This window comes from Kogia breviceps, chromosome 18 (assembly GCF_026419965.1).
Source record: "Kogia breviceps isolate mKogBre1 chromosome 18, mKogBre1 haplotype 1, whole genome shotgun sequence".
NCBI classification, from domain to species: Eukaryota; Metazoa; Chordata; class Mammalia; order Artiodactyla; family Physeteridae; genus Kogia; species Kogia breviceps.
Genome location: NC_081327.1, coordinates 41,680,571 through 41,697,872, shown reverse-complemented (window position 1 = coordinate 41,697,872; position 17,302 = coordinate 41,680,571). Strand labels below are relative to the sequence as shown.

Genomic DNA, 17,302 nt, shown 5'->3' with positions numbered 1-17,302 from the left:
ACTTAAAGCAGGAGCAATTAGGTTAAAAATATTTACCAAACTATCAAAATGTCTGGTTAGACAAATATTTATACAAAGCATAACTTAAATTTCTCACTTGCCTGTTACTTGTCCTAAGACTGGGGGACTGAAGAAGGATTGGTGTGGTGAGTAGTAGAGGGGTAGGAATGATACTGTACATGTGACTATTAACAAACCATATAATGGTCATGAGTAAGCTTCTTGATCCCAAGTTTCTACCATTATTTCTTTCAAGTATAAAACGAAAGGCAGTTCAATTAAATATTGTTCAACTAACACATTTACACGAACTGTATTTACAAGAATCTACCATGTGACTAGCCAAAATTCCTCCGTTTAGTATTTTGCAAGGGGTAGGAACACTTGTTAAATAAACATCCCCTACTCCACTACTTTTGGTTTGTCTTCAAAGAGAAATAGTCTTTTTAATAAGGTATCCCAGGTGCTAAAATTTAAGTGTCCCCTCTTTTTTCTTTTAGTCTAAGTTCTGAAAAGGTAAAGACTCAACTGATATCCTGTTTTTTAAACTGAAGACTTAAGTTACCTATCAACCAATTCTTTTCTGAGTTGAGTAGTCCTGATTGCTTTAGCCATCTCAAAAACCTTATTTTCCAAGTCCAAGATAATTTCTACAATATTTCTTTGGACTCACTTTAAAATTTCTTCTTAAATATAAGGTTTGGGAAGAATCTAAAACAGTTGCTACCAATGTCAAATATAAAGGGAAGATAATTCATGATTGCCATATATTTTACTTGTTAGAACACATTTTCATCTCTCCTTTCATTTAAACTAAAATTCAAAGGACATCAGAGTAATAATATTTGGCCTATAATTCAGTCAGACTTTTACTTTAATTTCTAATATATACAGCTATTAGTTTTATAAAATTCTTCATATATTGCTAACTAAAATAAGTACCTTTACTGTAGGAAAGCCTTGCTGTGTTCTGTCCTTTACTGAGCCACGACTACCCTCAGTTAGGTACCGAGCTCTGTGCTGGGTCTCAGGTTGTACAACTATCTTCAGCTCCTTTCCCTCACTTTTAACAGGATACTGTCCGCACAACATAGGGCTCTTCTTTACTCCAGTTCCTTTTTGGTTTTCCAATGTTCTGAGAAGTCAAAGCACAAAGTGGAAAAAGTATCAAAAAGAGTTTTCTACAAAAGTCATCTAAGATAAAGGAAAAAAGAGAATAGGCAATAACATTATAAACAATTGATTATCTTACTGACAAAATAAAAGACAGCCTAAGGGACACTACATTCCATAAGTAAAGTATCTTTAAAAATTTTGTAATTAAAAAAAATGTATATATGTATATAACTAAGTCACTGCTGTATAGCAGAGATTGGCACAACATTGTAAATCAACTATACTTCAATTAAAAAAAATTGAAAATAAAATTTTGCGATAAAGTTGGACAGGGATGACAAAGAATGCATATGTGTGGCAGGAGGAAGGAAGACTGAATGCAATAAACCAAGAATAACAGGAAAGACAATAGCTAATGTCACTATAACCTTTCACATTGCACTTCATTCAAAATAAAGTTTAAAAATTACATATATGTGTGAGTGTTACATAAAGCTACAAGATTACTATTATTTTCTAATAGGACTTACAAAGCAAAAGAAGTGGGGGTACCACAAAGACACAAACAAACAAAAAAACACAAAAGGCCTTAAAGAAACTGAAGGAACATGTACATATTCTTTTGGATATTTTCCTCAGTACATCAAACTGAGAAAATTATACTAAAAAAAAAAAAACAAAACAGGGCCTTCCCTGGTGGCGCAGTGGTAGAGTCCACCTGCTGATGCAGGGGACACGGGTTTGTGCCCCGGTCCGGGAAGATCCCACATGCTGCAGAGCGGCTGGGCCCGTGAGCCATGGCCGCTGAGCCTGCGCATCCGGAGCCTGTGCTCCGCAACGGGGGAGGCCACAAAAGTGAGAGGCCCGCATACCGCTAAAAAAAAGAAAAAAAAAACAAAAAACAAAAAGAAACCAGTAATTCAATTTTTATTTGGAAACTAGCTTTACTCTAAACAATCTTTCCCAGAAGTTAAATTTTTCAGAGTATTTTAATTTGTGATTAATTAAAGCCCTTAGCATATAAAAAATTTATAATCTGGGCTTTACAGATAGGCAATCTAACTTATTTTTTTAAATTGGGTTTCTAATGTTTATTTGTATATCATGCATTTGCTATGCAGAATGTATGTTCAAAGAAAAATATTTCAATGGTGGTTAGGACTTCAGATCAACACATTTAATCTGAAGTACTGTAAATATGTGACAAAAATAAATAGAAAACAATACTATTAGTTTAAAAATTACCTATGTATATTTAAAAATAGAGTCAGGGCTTAAAATGCTTTCTGTATGACTTTCCCAGTCCTAAGTTTACACTCACATTGAAAATAAAGGAGCCAAGAGATGACTGTGGGCAAAATCCTGTCCAAAAGCAAACAGGTCCTAGGAGAAATATTATGACTTCAAACATAGAGGAGCAATGGTGGCTAAGCAGCCTTAAATCTAGCTCTAATGTTTACCTCTTCATTTCTAACCAAGTTGTTGACCCAGTCATCAATAATAAAGAAGGAAAAGGCTATGTTCTCAATGGAATTTGGGATTGGGGTGAATCCATGGCTACTGAATGGGTGAGAGGAAGGGTTCTGTAGGGAAGTACTTTGGTCAATCATCTTCATATTCCCTAAACCCTGCACAATTCCTGAAACAAAAGATGCTGAAAAAGTATTTGTTGATGAAGGCAAACTTGTTGATGAAGTTTGACATAATTAAGTCAAAGATTACCTGTGTAAGTAATTTAAAAGGCCCTGGAAGAATAAACTTTATGAACTAAAGTATCAAGTCAAAGTCAGAACAAAGGGCAATAAATCCTATTTTTTCATCATTCTGGGCAGAAATTCAAATATTTGCACTGAATACAATGTGCAGCACTTTGCATACAAAATTCTATAATGATACTGTTTTATACTTATTAAAAAAAAATCAAAGCAAAAATATTCACTTACTTAAACTATGTAAAAACATTCCCTAAATATGCACTGAAAGGGACTAAAAGAAAAAACAGCAAAATCTAATAGCTGTATTGATTTATTAGGTTATAGGTTATTTATTTTCTTCTATTTTTCTGTATTTTTCAAATGTTTGTAATTAATATCTATTAATTTTATAACAGAAAAGGGAACACTTTAGTCTGAAATATAAGGAAAATTTAGCATATCATTAATTTGGCAAGATGTGGCTTTTGTATTCATTTATGCTGGCCAAGCTAATATTTATGAAGGTAAATAGATGATATTGAGTTTTACTATTTCAATAAAACAAAATATTTCACTTGGGATGAAAACTTTAAGTTGATAAAGTATACACATTATGGCTTAAAGAAGAATAGCACATGTAATCGAACAATTTCTGAAATGATACTTTTAAAAGCCCTGAAAACTAACTTTATTCTCTAGGCTTAAATGTAAAAATGGAATACATACATATTTAGATCCCTAGCTGTGTAAAACAATAAAAACATCAACTAATTCTTAGAAAAGCAGTCATTCAAATTACTAATTTTTAATGCATTATGGCTTAAGGAAAAAACAAGAAAATAGCAGCTAATTGTATGGGACTTTACCTCTAAGTGACTATCTAAAAAGAAAATCCACTGTCTTGGAATATTCTATTCAGAACTTAAAATGACACTAATTCCTTTGTGCTGCACATCCTTCTGGTTGCCTGTCACAAAAATAATTTTCACTATAAAATGCCTAAAACAGGTTTCACATGCAGGTGACATCATATCATAATTTCTAGCAATATCTAAAGAGACATTGGCTACTGATTCTCAGGACATTTAGGTGAAGAATTTAAGAAAAATATGGCTAGGAATGTTTAAATACTGAGTAGTTTTAAAAAATGATTTTGTTTTCTTAATAAACTCTTTCATATAACATTTTATTTATACAAAAATGCTATTTCCGTCTTGAAGATCAATAAAAACTGCTGTACTCAACATGTTTGAGGGTACATTTTCTATAATTTAGCATTATATAAATAGAAATTTTATGGCAAAATTTCTTTCATGTTTCTAACATCTTTCATATTGAAGAATATAGAACTTTAGTTTGAGATCCCCTTAACAATTGTTTTCAAAGGCCTATTTTTCTGTATTTATATATGGTTTTATCCTTTCCTTAATATAGTTCTTATAAATTCAAAGTTTAAACTTCTTCTATCATTTTCATATGCTAGTGTCAAATATTTTTCCATTACCTAAGAAGCTGGACATTTCTTCTGCTGCTTGATGAGTTTCTGTTCCATGAATTATTTCATGAGAGATTTTGTCTTGACAAATGTTATTATACTTTCCCTGGGTAACCTCAAATCATTTCTAAGATATATCTATCATACAAAAGCAGAAGCAGAAAAGATGTAGGTCAAGATATCTCTTTAACAGCAACTGCAAATCATGTGTTTTGACTAACTGTAAGTCAAAATTTTATTTGTTCTTCATTCTGAACTTTAACATTTATTTCAGTATAAAAATGAAAATCTCTCTTACGGAACTTAAAAAAAAAAAAAAACCACTTTCTCCACAGAAGCCCAAATAAACACATACCTGTATTTAATGATAGACACATATGAGCCTTTTAAATCTGTGCTACTGCGTTTCAGAGCATTTTTCTATATGTAACAGTTCTACAGATATGTCCTAGAATTGTTGACTCTGCTAATGGCAACACTTTAGGAAAGGGTATATGTTGTTTTCTTTTAGATAATTTCCTAATCTGGACTTTCCAAAAATGAAAAATATTTAAATGTGCATTTTTATTTACTATTATCACCCCAAAGGAGTTTTAAATGAGTAGAGAAGAAAGTAGTATAGAATAATCATTACTTAAATGGTAGATATTACTTTAAAAATATACTGAGAAAATATTTAAGGACAAGTTTAATACACATTAAGAATATTCTCTATAACTCTCAACCAGATTTTTAACTTAAAATATACCAAAGATGTAATCAAACAGTGAAACAATCAAAAGCATCTCTATCATATTCTGTGACAACCTGAAATTGTAGGAGATCCTGGGTCAACTAAAGGACCATACATACCCTGCCACCCAAAAAAGTAATCTCTCAAGATCCAGTGAGTTAAATTCTATCAAACTATGTTGAATATACTGTAGGAAAATCTAATCAAAAGTCTAGCAATTAAATGTTACAGTTAAAGTATTACAGGAATTAGCAAGTTAAAAATAAGTCATAGTATTCTCTACTTCAGAAGTGAATTATTCTGTAATATAGCTATTGAAATATATTTAGTGAGTGATGGGAACTGGCAGAGATGAATGAAAACTCAAACAGGCACCATGATCCTGTTCTACCACCCTTTAGATATATAACCCAGAATCACACACACACACAAAAAAGTGATACATTTATTTTTTTAAAAATCCTGAATTGGCATAATATATTAAAGAAAAGGCTTAAAATAAATACATGAATCTAAGTTGAGAACCAAACTATCAATTTAGTTTTTCTTGTTTTCATCAAATAAAAAAGGGAAATAAAGTCTAAAATCTTCACAAAAATGGAAAATGACTGAATCATATGGGGAGACAACGTGAAAGGGAATACAAACTAGCACTCTATAAATGTTTGTTTCAGCTGGAGTCATTGCATCATTACTTATTTCCATGAATAAAAATATTTTAAAATTCTTTTAAAGTATAAGTCCATTTGAAATTAAAAAATTATTTCTAAACAGATTATTTTCATTTTCTACTAAATCATACCCATACTAAGATAACTACTGGTAAAATCTACTGGTATTTTATTTTCTTCTCTAGTGAAACCTGATAATTTTAAGTTAAAATTTTCATGTTATTTCAATGATAAAACTAGTATCTGCTTTAGATGCAAACTTGAGCTGAGCAATTAAGAAAAATGAGGAATGATTTATTTTTTTGTTTTGCATAATGGTGAGAGAACTTTAAAAAAATGTGAATACCAACCCATTTCCTGCTTTTGAGTTGCCTTTGTTGTCCGTGGTAAGCTGAGAAAGCACATAGTGAGGTGCTTTGGCACTGTCGGCATCAAATATATCCATATTAGATTCTTCACAATCTCGTCGTTTGACCCCCGGCCTCTGCTTTGGATTTCGTTTTCGTGATTTACGAGGTACCTCAGTGTTATCATTGTAGGAACTGGTGCTCATGTTACTGAAGTTGGAGGGGGAATCCTCCATCCACATACTGCAGCTCTGCTCAGATTCCAATCCACACCCCTCATCCTGGCAGGACATCCGACTGTTATCCAGCAAGTCCTCAGGTGGTGGTGAGATGTACAAGACTGTGTGCCTCTTCGGTGTTGATGGATGCTGCTGAACTGTGTTACTGGTTAACTGCTTTTCACTTACCCCTCGGTTACTTACCCCCAAGGCTGAGGAGCAGCTCTCCACTTGCATAGCCTTGCTGTCGGTGACTGAGGTAGAATAAATGGTAGGGCTGGAAGAGGTGGTAAAGGAGCTGCAAGCACCGCCCATGGAGGAAGAGGAGGGAGCTGAAGAAGCATCTGCAGTGTACAATTTAAGAGTAAATACACTATACATGTTTTCACCTATGCTGGCTAGCAGTCCCATTGAAAATATGATTTGTGAACTGATTGTTTTTCCCCAAAATGAATAGTTGGAATTTGGTTAAGTTTTAGAATATAAATGCTTCAAGCAATACAAGGCCTAAAAAATGCAGTTTTTAAAAATGCCCAAATAGCATTATTTTACTTGTGTTATAATTGATAGATTCTTAAAAATCTAATTTAATGTTTTAAGCTGTAAAGCAAAAACAAAGCTTTTACTGCCTCAGCTGGATAGTTCCACTGAATTTTAATCATTTAAAACAATTAAAAAAAACCCCAATATGAAATATATGCTTGTGGTCCACATTCAATGCCAATTAAATAATTCATTATAGAATTTGAAAAGTGGGACTGTGCTTAGCCACAAAATATTAAAATAAGTTTCTAACCTATGAAGCAGAGAACTACAGGTCATTTTTAATGCAGACACTCCCTGCTTCAGAGGCAAATCCTGGAATAAAAATATGAGAAAATAAATGAGAAAAGAGCTGCTGATTATTCCAGATATCAATTATAAAATGAGAAATAAATAGAAAAAATATATAATCAAGTGAATTGGAGGCAAAATGGAACTGGTACCGTCACTATGATTGTTTTAAAATCTACAAGAATGAAAGTGAAAAAGGTTTGATTTGGAACATGCTGGGCTGTAGAAGATAAGCAAGTTAACCACTGAAGGTCTCCAGAAGTTGGAAGTGGCAGTTCAAAACCATGATCTCTAAAATAAATAAATCCATCCTTTATGGCAGAATGAAAAACAGAAGAAGGACATATTATTGGATGGATTTTTCTTATTGGCAATTGGTTACCACTGTCCATTTCCTCTCTCTTTAAAAGGCCTCCTTGATTTTAACTATTATGGGAATTTCTTCAGATGAGTAACAGTAAATTTTATAGGCTGAAGTCTAACAAAAAAGAGTTAAACAGAAAAAAATCTCTGGAGAGAACCAGAATTAGTTCTTATAAAAAGGTTTTTTATAAAACCATTTACCTATTATGCCTAACAAAAAAGTCAAAAGTAGATCTTATCAAAATGTGTGGCAACTGGCATAACAACTCACTGAAAAATACTACTACTAAACCCTTAACAACATAATATCAAGAGGCACACTAATAATGTTAAAGTTGGAAGTTATCAGTCCTATACAATTTTATGTTGTATAAGATAAGGAAAGGTTTACAATCATAATCACATACAAAAATGAATGTGACAGACAACTAAAAATGTTTAAATCTAAAATTAATTTTTATCTATAGCCATGTATGCTACTGTTTTAAAGTGGTGTGATAAACTTAAAACTGTGATGTGCAGTTATTGGAATTGCAACATCCACATCAATTACATAAAGAGTGAAATGTCAGAATGCAATGTTTCGATAATCAAAAGCCAAGTGCCAAAAATCTGTTTTTAAATTGAAAACATGCACCAAAACACTTAAATCATTTGAAAGAACTAAATTCACCCACAATTTTTCATTGCTGTCAAGGCTGAAGAAAACAGTTATTAATATTAGCCATCAATAATGAAATCTACATAATGCCACATGGAAAGATTTTTCTCAACTACCATGAGTTAAAGCACTTAGAGCATTTAGATGATACCAGTTCCATTTTCCAGTTTGTATCCTTGTCAAATGCAGTAGCTGAAATTGGAAAATTCAGTCACTTTAAACTGCATTCCAATTTAAAGAAAAATTTTTATCAATTTCGTATCATGCATTAATGCAATGTTTTCTTAGTAAATAAATATTTTAAAAGATTTGTAAAAACTACAAAATCTAGATACTAATGTCAGTGACAGTTTAGGAGCTGATTTGTAGCCACTTTGGGTTTAAATAACAAGGTTTTTCCTTATTTTTTGAAAAATATTACAGAATTCATTTTAGAAAAAATAGAGAAGGTATTATGTCTGACATTCCTCCATCTGTTCCAACTATTGGCAAAAAAGAAAGTACACGTTTTTGTGTGTATGAGCCTATGTTCATCATTTTCAGAGAAATACAAGTATGCAGCATGCAGTATTTGCAGTGGAACACACAAAGCATGCAGCATGAATTCTGTGAACTTGTATTTCTATAAAGCAGCTTTCCCCCACCCACTCTTCTTGAATCTAAGTACCATGCACATGAGAATGCAGAATATGAACATCTCAGGGATCCCTGTCCATGACAGACGGAAAGTTAGGTGAAATGTAATCATGAACTCAAAAGCAAGTTATATATTTATGAATTTAATATGCAAGATATAACCTAGCATTGCTCTTTGAAGTATGTGATTTTATCTTGCAAATCTTATTTTAAAATCATGGTTATAAAACCCAATTGATAGAATTGTACATAAATATCTGTTCTGGGACAGGTATGCCAAACTGTGATCTCATACCCTACATAAGTTAAAATATTCTATACATTTTCCTTTGACACCTAACACACATTATGAATATTTTACCTGCAGTTTCCTGGATATACTTACTAAATAAAAAAGTTCATTAGCACAAAACTATAAAGCTGAAAACATAAACTCTGTCAAAAGACAGTAGTATCATTTAATTGAAAAAATTACTTTTTAAAGGTTACCCTCAGTTTGATCCTAAATTACAAAGTTTCTGCTCATTTTAAGAATATAATAAATATAAGACAAATTTTTTTAAACTATAAAACTCTTTACAATAGTATCATTATCCCTCTGATGATGATGAAAATGGTGTATAAAACCCTTCACATAAGCATGTTACATTCTGGTTAGCAAGACATCACCTAAGTGCATTAATAATGCCAGGTGAGGTGGTGAAGTAATAAGGGATAGGAACTATGGGCCCCTAGAGAGTATGGGCAACATCTTTCTCATCTTAGACCCTCCTGACACCTAACATACTATGACTTGCATGTAGCAAAAATTCAATTTTTTAATTAAATTGATTTATGAGAAGCCAATATTTGATATGTATGCTGAGTTACATTAAAGTTAAAATGGTAAATAAATGTACCAATGTGTTCATAATGGACACATTATACCTTACTATAATAGCATTAACTGATACAGGGAAGGTTCAGAAGTAACTTAAGAGTTTAATGGTAACTACTCACTATTTCTACAAAGAATGTGCTAATAACTTTCTTTCTTGAAACATACACAAGCCAAATTACCTACTTGTGTATTAATCCATATATTCACTAAAAATAACAAATTCTTAATATTATCTATTAAAAAGTAAATGCATAAAATAATAGCAAGAAAATTTTAGATTTCTAAACAGTAATTTGTCATTTCCAAGCATTCCCAGAAAAGCACAATGAATTCCTGGGAATATTAGAAATGTTCTTAAAATATTTACAAAAACATTTTAATCTATATATTATTAAATTTCAAGAAATAGCTTAACTGACATTCCATAGAATTAAAATGCTAAAGTAATCCTGCCTCCTCTATATATTCCTTTATAAACAAAATATGCTAACTACCCCTACCATCCCTTTTTGGTTTTGAATGTCCATCTTTATCTGTTAGGAATGTAGACTATGTTTAATTACTGTTTATTAAAATTAAAAACTCCAGCATAAAAATGTTTTAATAATTGCTTTTATTTTCTCACCAAGAAGAACAGTCATAATGTATTCTATTTTATAACCTTATAATTTATTTGTTTTTTAAATCCCTTACCAATCCTTCATAAAGTTGAAAGTTTCTTCCTCTTAAAATTATTTTCCCACCTAAGTAATATGTGAATAAATTTTTATTTATTATTTCTTTTTGGAAAAAACTTATCTTTGAACTTAAAAGAATTTTATTTATTTTTTTTTAAAGATTTTTCTTTCTTTCTTTTTTTTTTTTTTGATGTGGACCATATTTTAAGCCTTTATTGAATTTGTTACAATATCGCGTCTGTTTTATGTTTTGGGGTTTTTTGGTCACGAGGCATGTGGGATCTTAGCTCCTGGACCAAGGATCGAACCCTCACCTGCACTGGAAGGCGAAGTCTTAACTACTGGACCGCCAGCAAAGTCCCCAGAAAGAATTTTATTTTTCCATAGCTTTTTCTGTGACCACAGAGAGCACAGCAACACCAAAGAGAAAACTGATAGACCATTTTTATAACTTACTGACAGAAATTTATAATCTCAAAAGAATAATTTTTAAATTTATAAGTAAAGAAAGCATCACATCTATAGTGTTGTATATCTAAATATAAAAATTTTAGATTTATTAGATTTATTAATTGGCAGTAGCCAATTACTAGGTCAAATGCCAGTAATGATAGTGAACTTAAACTGTATATTTGGCTTCTTTCAAGAACTGATGTAATCATTAAGGTTCACTATGAATATTCAAAGCACTTGGGATAAAAAGAATAGCAGATAATATCTTCCTGGATATTACAGAATTTGCAAGTACAGTTTACCCTTGAACAACACAGGTTTGAACTGTGTGGGTCCACTTATTCACAATTTTTTAAAAATAAATACTACAGCACTATGCAACTTGTAGTTGCTTGAATCTGTGGATGCAGAGCCAAGGATAAGAGGGCTGAGGGCAAAGTAAGTGATACATGGATTTTTGACTGTGCTAAAGGACAGCACCCCTACCCCCCTTGACCCCGTGTTGTTCAAGGGTCAACTATATTATTAATTTGATTGGAAAGATGAAAATGGAGTTTTAAATGGTACCACATAGAGAAACTCACGTATAGTTTATATACTGCTTTCTTAAACTGTATTTTAAAATTAAGAACTATTAGTTCTAGATTTGTAAACGAGAAATTATTTAAATTATCATTTTCATTTTAGTGCTTTAAATACCATAAAAAAGAGATGATACTTTATGCGGAACTAACTAAACTTTTAATAGAAAGCTTTGAAATTAGAAACATTCTTTAAAGTCCTCAAAAGAAACAAATATCTTTCACTGATTTAAAAAAATATGACAGAAATGACATTTAACTAAGCTTCCAAGATAAAAATGTGGTCCCTAGCATTTAAATATGCACTTATATTTTATAACTTCTCAACATCAGTGCAAAATCAGTTGAGTTACCTTAAAAAAGCCGTAAAAATTTGCAAGTGTGCTAAGTGAACCAATAGTGGAACGGAGAGGGAGTAAACTACTGACTGTTCAGAAAATAATAATAAAAATCAACACAGGTCATTTGGAAACAATTTCTTCTGGTCTAAAACCCTTACTGTTCAGCCTCAGTAATTCTTTTTAAGTATTTCAATTTTTCTTACTGGTAACAATGACTTCAAATCTAAACATTTGTCTGATAAAAGTCACCAGATACAAGAACATATTTTCAGATCAAAGAAGAAAGATATTGAGAGAAAAAAATTATAAGGCCAACATTCATGTTGCCAAAGGATTGAAAAATCTAGAACACACAAAGTGGCTGCAAACCTGCTTTGTCAACACCTTACATGCCAACCTTCGTTTTCTACTTTTCTTCTTCTTCTTCTTATATATTAATGTAAAGTTTAAAACTTTACAAAAAAGTTTTAGTTTCAATCAGTATCAATCCACTATTTAGAAACAAAAAAAGAAAGGAAGGAAGGAAGAAAGAAAGAAAGAAAAAAGACTTAAGAAGAAGTCTGAAAACGAGACCGACCTATACCCTGGGTGAGATTGGATGGGTTAAATGTCTCTGGCACTATTTGTCTTCACTATTGACAGACACTGTCACACAACCCACCACACGATGCCTGTCTCTGAATGGCGAAGCTAGAATGCAAGTTAAGTGTATTAATAGAAAAAACAACTAGCATCCCAGCATATAAAATAAGCAATCCAGATTACTTTACCAAAAAACAAAAATAAAAACAAAACAAAAAATCAAAAAACAAAAATTGTAGGGTCGATCATTTAATTTACATGTTTAAAACAGTTCCAATTTCCCATTTGTACTTTTCCCACCCAACATAAGTTTACATGCTACAATAAGCAATGTTTTAAAACAAACTTTAAAAAATTAAATTAACATCCAAATAAATGCATGTGGGTAAATTTCTTATTCAAAATTTTTGTTAACTCATATTCACCAATTTGTTCTCCTGTTTACTAATGCAATCTAATCCATAAGCCAGAATGTTCTCTCTAGGTGTTTTTAAACTGTGCCCTTACCCAAATTCCCTTAAAGAGTATAAGATGATATGTTCTGACCAATACACTCAAGCAGTAAAAAATATCTACATTTTACCAGCAAAAGAGTAGTTTCATTTCTCAGGCCAACTTCCAAACACTTCCTCATCCCACCCCCTCCAAAAAAGTTACTAATTTACACTTTTTTTAATTAAAAAAAAATTTTTGTCCATGCCACGCAGCATGGGATCTTAGTTCCCTGACCAGGGATCAAACCCTTGCCCCTACATTGGAAGTGAGGCATCTTAACAACTGGACCACCAGGGAAGTCCTAATTTACACTTTCAAATTAGATGTTACTGTGCATAAAACGTTTGATCCTAGAGGCTCTATTTTAAAAAAATAATTAGCACTATTGCTGAAGCTGAAAGGGTTGTTACTGATTTACTAGAGACCATCCTTCTCTCCTCCAGTCCATCAAACTGCCAGTCATAGTTCTAATACTACACAATAATTACTCTCCCGCTTTTAATCTAAATTCTCCTAAAATAATTATTTTTACCTTGTCTGAGTGCCATTAATAAACATTCACAGAGTATTTGTTAAAGAATGTTTCCTGAAAAATAAAATGCTTACAAAATTTCTAAGTGTCCTGACACTGAGAACAATGTTTTAAATATATATTTCGTCCTATTCAACCCTAAGTATTTAATCACAGTGTAAAATAGGTACTAGGTACATATTACAAAATTTGTTTTTTAAATCCTTTCCTCTTGGAAGAGAAAGATGCTTTCTATCATCCAGTGATTTAAGTACTACACGGGTAGCATCAGTCATTGACAATGGATGAAGAGACTAAAAAACCCAGAAAGAATCCTCACTCTCAAATAACTTAAACACAAAAGGGAATAACTATACTAGCTGATAACTACATTTATTGTTGTCAAAGTCTCCAGGAAGAACAGGGTTTTTTTAACATAAAGACAGCAATTATACTACTTGAAAGGTAATGTTTACTTTAAGACAAAAAGAGAGATTACCACATTAACTTAAGAACTGGAGAGAAAAAACAGTTCTGAGGTATGCTATTTGAAGGTCACTTCAATGCTTTATCATATAATACATTTTAAAATAGTTTAGATTAAATAATAAAGGCATTCCTGCCAACTCTAGTCCAATGTCTTCATATTTCTTCTTTTTTAGAGGTGACCAAAAAAGGGAAAATAGTATTTGTATCATTAAAATCTTCTGATATAATAATTCAGAATGGTTTTACAACTGGATCTGGATTACAGTGTACATTAGATCCAATTGTAGATAAAATGTCTAAACAAAAAACAGAAGTTATAAATTGCTCTACTAGAAGTTTTGATAATTGATCACGCAACTTTATCATTTCATTTTTTAAAAAGTGGGAAGAGAATTCTAGGAAGAATACTTAATCGGTCAACTTTGTAGAATCATCCCTTTGGGAAGTGTCTGTTCTCCCTATGATTCATCATCTTCTAGCAATGCTTCCTTTATTTACAAGGGCCCCTAGTGAGAAAGTGTCAACATTAAAGAGTAAGTCAGAAAGGAAATCCCATGGCCCATGTGTTGTCTGATATGCAAAACTTCAAAATGAGGTAAAAAACAGACTGAGAATGGAAAGAAAGAAGCAAAATAAAGCTAAAAAACTTGTTTTTATAAAAATAAGATCTATTTTTTAAAACCTTACTAACAAATGAAAATAGAAATCCATGTGGGAGAGAGGTCAATGTTTACCAAAAGATCACTGATTGTCAAGCAGTATTAAATATTTTACATATTTACCTTCATAATAACCTTAAGAAAAAGTTGTTGTTACTGTCTACTTACAGGAGTAATATGAGAAATTTACTGAACTTCCACAAGATTCTGTGGAAGAATATGATAGAAATGATATAGCAATCAGATTCAAATTAGGTCTTTATGAATCCAAAGCTCATGCTAATTTTATTATATTTCACATATGGGAAAAGAGAAATAATGTCATAGAACCAGGTGAAGTCTTTTGTTGTATCCTACCCTAATCAATTCCCCTCACTCCAGTCCCAGCTGGAGTGTTTTTATACAACTTTATTACTATTATTTATACAACTATTATAAAACAATTAGTTATGGCAATACTTTTTGCTTATTATCAATCTTATTGGTAGCATAAAAAAAGTAAACCCACTTCTGTGCATTAATTTCTTAATGTGAAATTCTACAAAACATATGACCAAAAAAAGAAAGTGTCTATTTGATGTATGTAATTTGTCTATGAATGGCTGAGAATCTGTGTGCAGTTTTAAAATGCTATTCTATAGACTCAGGTAATATAAAAATCTGCTTATTCTACCAGAAAATGAAAAAAATCACAATATTTATAAAAGTTGCTAAAAATTAGTAAGAGGACCAAAAAAGGTAAACATTTAGGGAACAAACCATTAATAGGCCATGTGTACTTTTTGTCAGTGAAAATTTATAATATGGATAGTCTCCTAAATTGGTAATTGTTTCTGAATTAACCATTATGGCCCAAGTTTGCTGATGCTTTCCATTCTAATAACGCAGATGTTAGTAGTATACATCTATACATACGTACATACACACATACTTCTATATGTATAAATGTATGTATTTAGATTTACTATGTAATTTTAAAAGTCAGAATGAGGAGTAGAGTTTTTAAACATGTTGCTTACTTGGCAACATGTTTGTAGCTAGGATCTGACTTCCTTCTGGAAGTGGTCCAGTTTTCTAGGAAAAGTAGGAATGACCATATGGAATAACCAAGATCAATTCACACTTCAGCTCACAACATCAATATGCAGGTTACACAGGTGAACTACTTTTCCTGTTAATGGGCTTTTGGTTTAATCTTAGGAATATATACTACATAAATGGCCAAAATTCTGAAATATGTTAACCTAGTTAACCCAAGAGAGCAGTCAAAGGCAAATTTTCTCCTTAAATTTAGTCAACTCAAGAAAATAAGAATTACATAACTGCAAATATCTTCTAACACTAGTAAACAAGTTACAATAAATTCAATGGGCTAAGTACTCTGTTACTGTAAATAACTTTTATAAAAAATTTATATTTTTCTAGAAATAATATTCCTATTTTGTAGATCCTGAAACTTGCAGAGGAGAAGAAGGGGAATGGCTTTTTCAACTCAATATCCTACACACTGCCTAGTCCAGGATCTTGTGTTTCCCTAATTGAAGTGACAGAACATTATACTAAATTCCCTAAAGTACAATGGCAAGGAGAAAAGAATTTAGACCTTAGTGGGAAAGAAGAAAGGTATCTTGTGCCTGGAAGGATTGAGATATGATGATATGTAAATTGTCTAGTACAATTCCTATCACATAGTAGGAACTCAAAAATGAGAGCTTATATTTTCTTCAACTCAGTTTTTTTATAGTTTTGTTGTTATGGATGGTCTACAATTAAGGTGTCTGAAGTATTGGGATGGCCAAAAAGTCCATTTGGGTTTTTCTGTAACATCTTATGGAAAAAACCCGAATGAACTTTTTGGCCAAGCCAATAAATTAAAGCATAGCTGTTCTTTGATTATAGGACATTATTTAGTTCTCTAGTGTCCTCTCCTATAGTGTAAATAGCACACAGTTGAGTTCTTTCAGTATAGAAAATACTTGTTAGGTACTTGCTGTAAGCATAAAATTCAAAGCACTATTTAATAAGTCTCTTCCAACAGAAAAGTTTATTATATGGATAACTTCATGTAAAATTATTAACTTTAACTACAGCCTTTAAAATTTTTGTATGTGCTTTATTAGTGTATATACCTATCCATGTTAAAAACTGCTACCAAGTATTCATGTACTGAGATTATATTATTTCTAAAGAGGACTAATATATAATTCCTGAAAGTAAAATAACAACTTTATGAAAACAAACAACAAACGAATTACTAACTAGTTATTCCTAAGATTCTCTGGCTGAATTATAAAACCTATGGTTTGATTAATTCATTGTTTATTTCAAGAATTAGAATTTAAAAATTTTAAAGAAACCTGAAATAATTACCTTAGCAAAATATTTAGATATAAACTAATAAACATGATGCTACATCCCAAGATGAGGACAAACAAATAGAATTTAGGATAGAACAAGAAAATAATTTGATTTCTTAAAATGAAGATTAAAGTTTATTTTTCACTTCTGTGAAAGACTCCCTATTTTAAATAAATTAAGACGATCTAAGGATAAAACTGTAAACATGTAAGTAGATTTTTAAAAATACTTGATTGGTATGTGAATTATATCTCATTAAAGCTGTTATTTAAGAAAAATATCTGCCATATCTCTTTTCAAAAATCCAAAATTCTAGTGTAAATGTTTGTTTTAGTTCTCCTTAATAATACTTATATTTTAGTTCCTTCCAACCTATACTGTAGGATTAAAGAAACAAACAAAAAGAATCCTTTCACAACTTTCATTTCTTCTTGATCAACTCCTTATTTTGTCAGAATTTGTTATCAATTCATTTAGATAACTTTTTTTAATAAGTGATAATTTTTAA

At 31.3% G+C, this 17,302-nt stretch overlaps 1 protein-coding gene across 9 annotated transcripts in view; it reads right to left on the bottom strand.

The window, feature by feature from the left end:
* Nucleotides 1-17,302, bottom strand: part of NFAT5 (nuclear factor of activated T cells 5) — a 131,234-nt gene that overhangs the window by 38,599 nt on the left and 75,333 nt on the right. For 6 of the 9 annotated variants that reach the window (XM_067018255.1, XM_059044784.2, XM_059044785.2 and 3 more), the window contains 2 exons: nt 6,060-6,618; nt 943-1,135 (listed from right to left, as the gene is read on the bottom strand). In XM_067018255.1, coding sequence (XP_066874356.1) covers nt 943-1,135; nt 6,060-6,618 — 752 coding nt within the window. Of the gene's footprint in view, nt 1-942; nt 1,136-6,059; nt 6,619-7,070; nt 7,133-17,302 lie in introns of all 9 variants that reach the window. The other 3 variants (XM_067018257.1, XM_067018258.1, XM_067018256.1) reach the window with 1 other exon arrangement.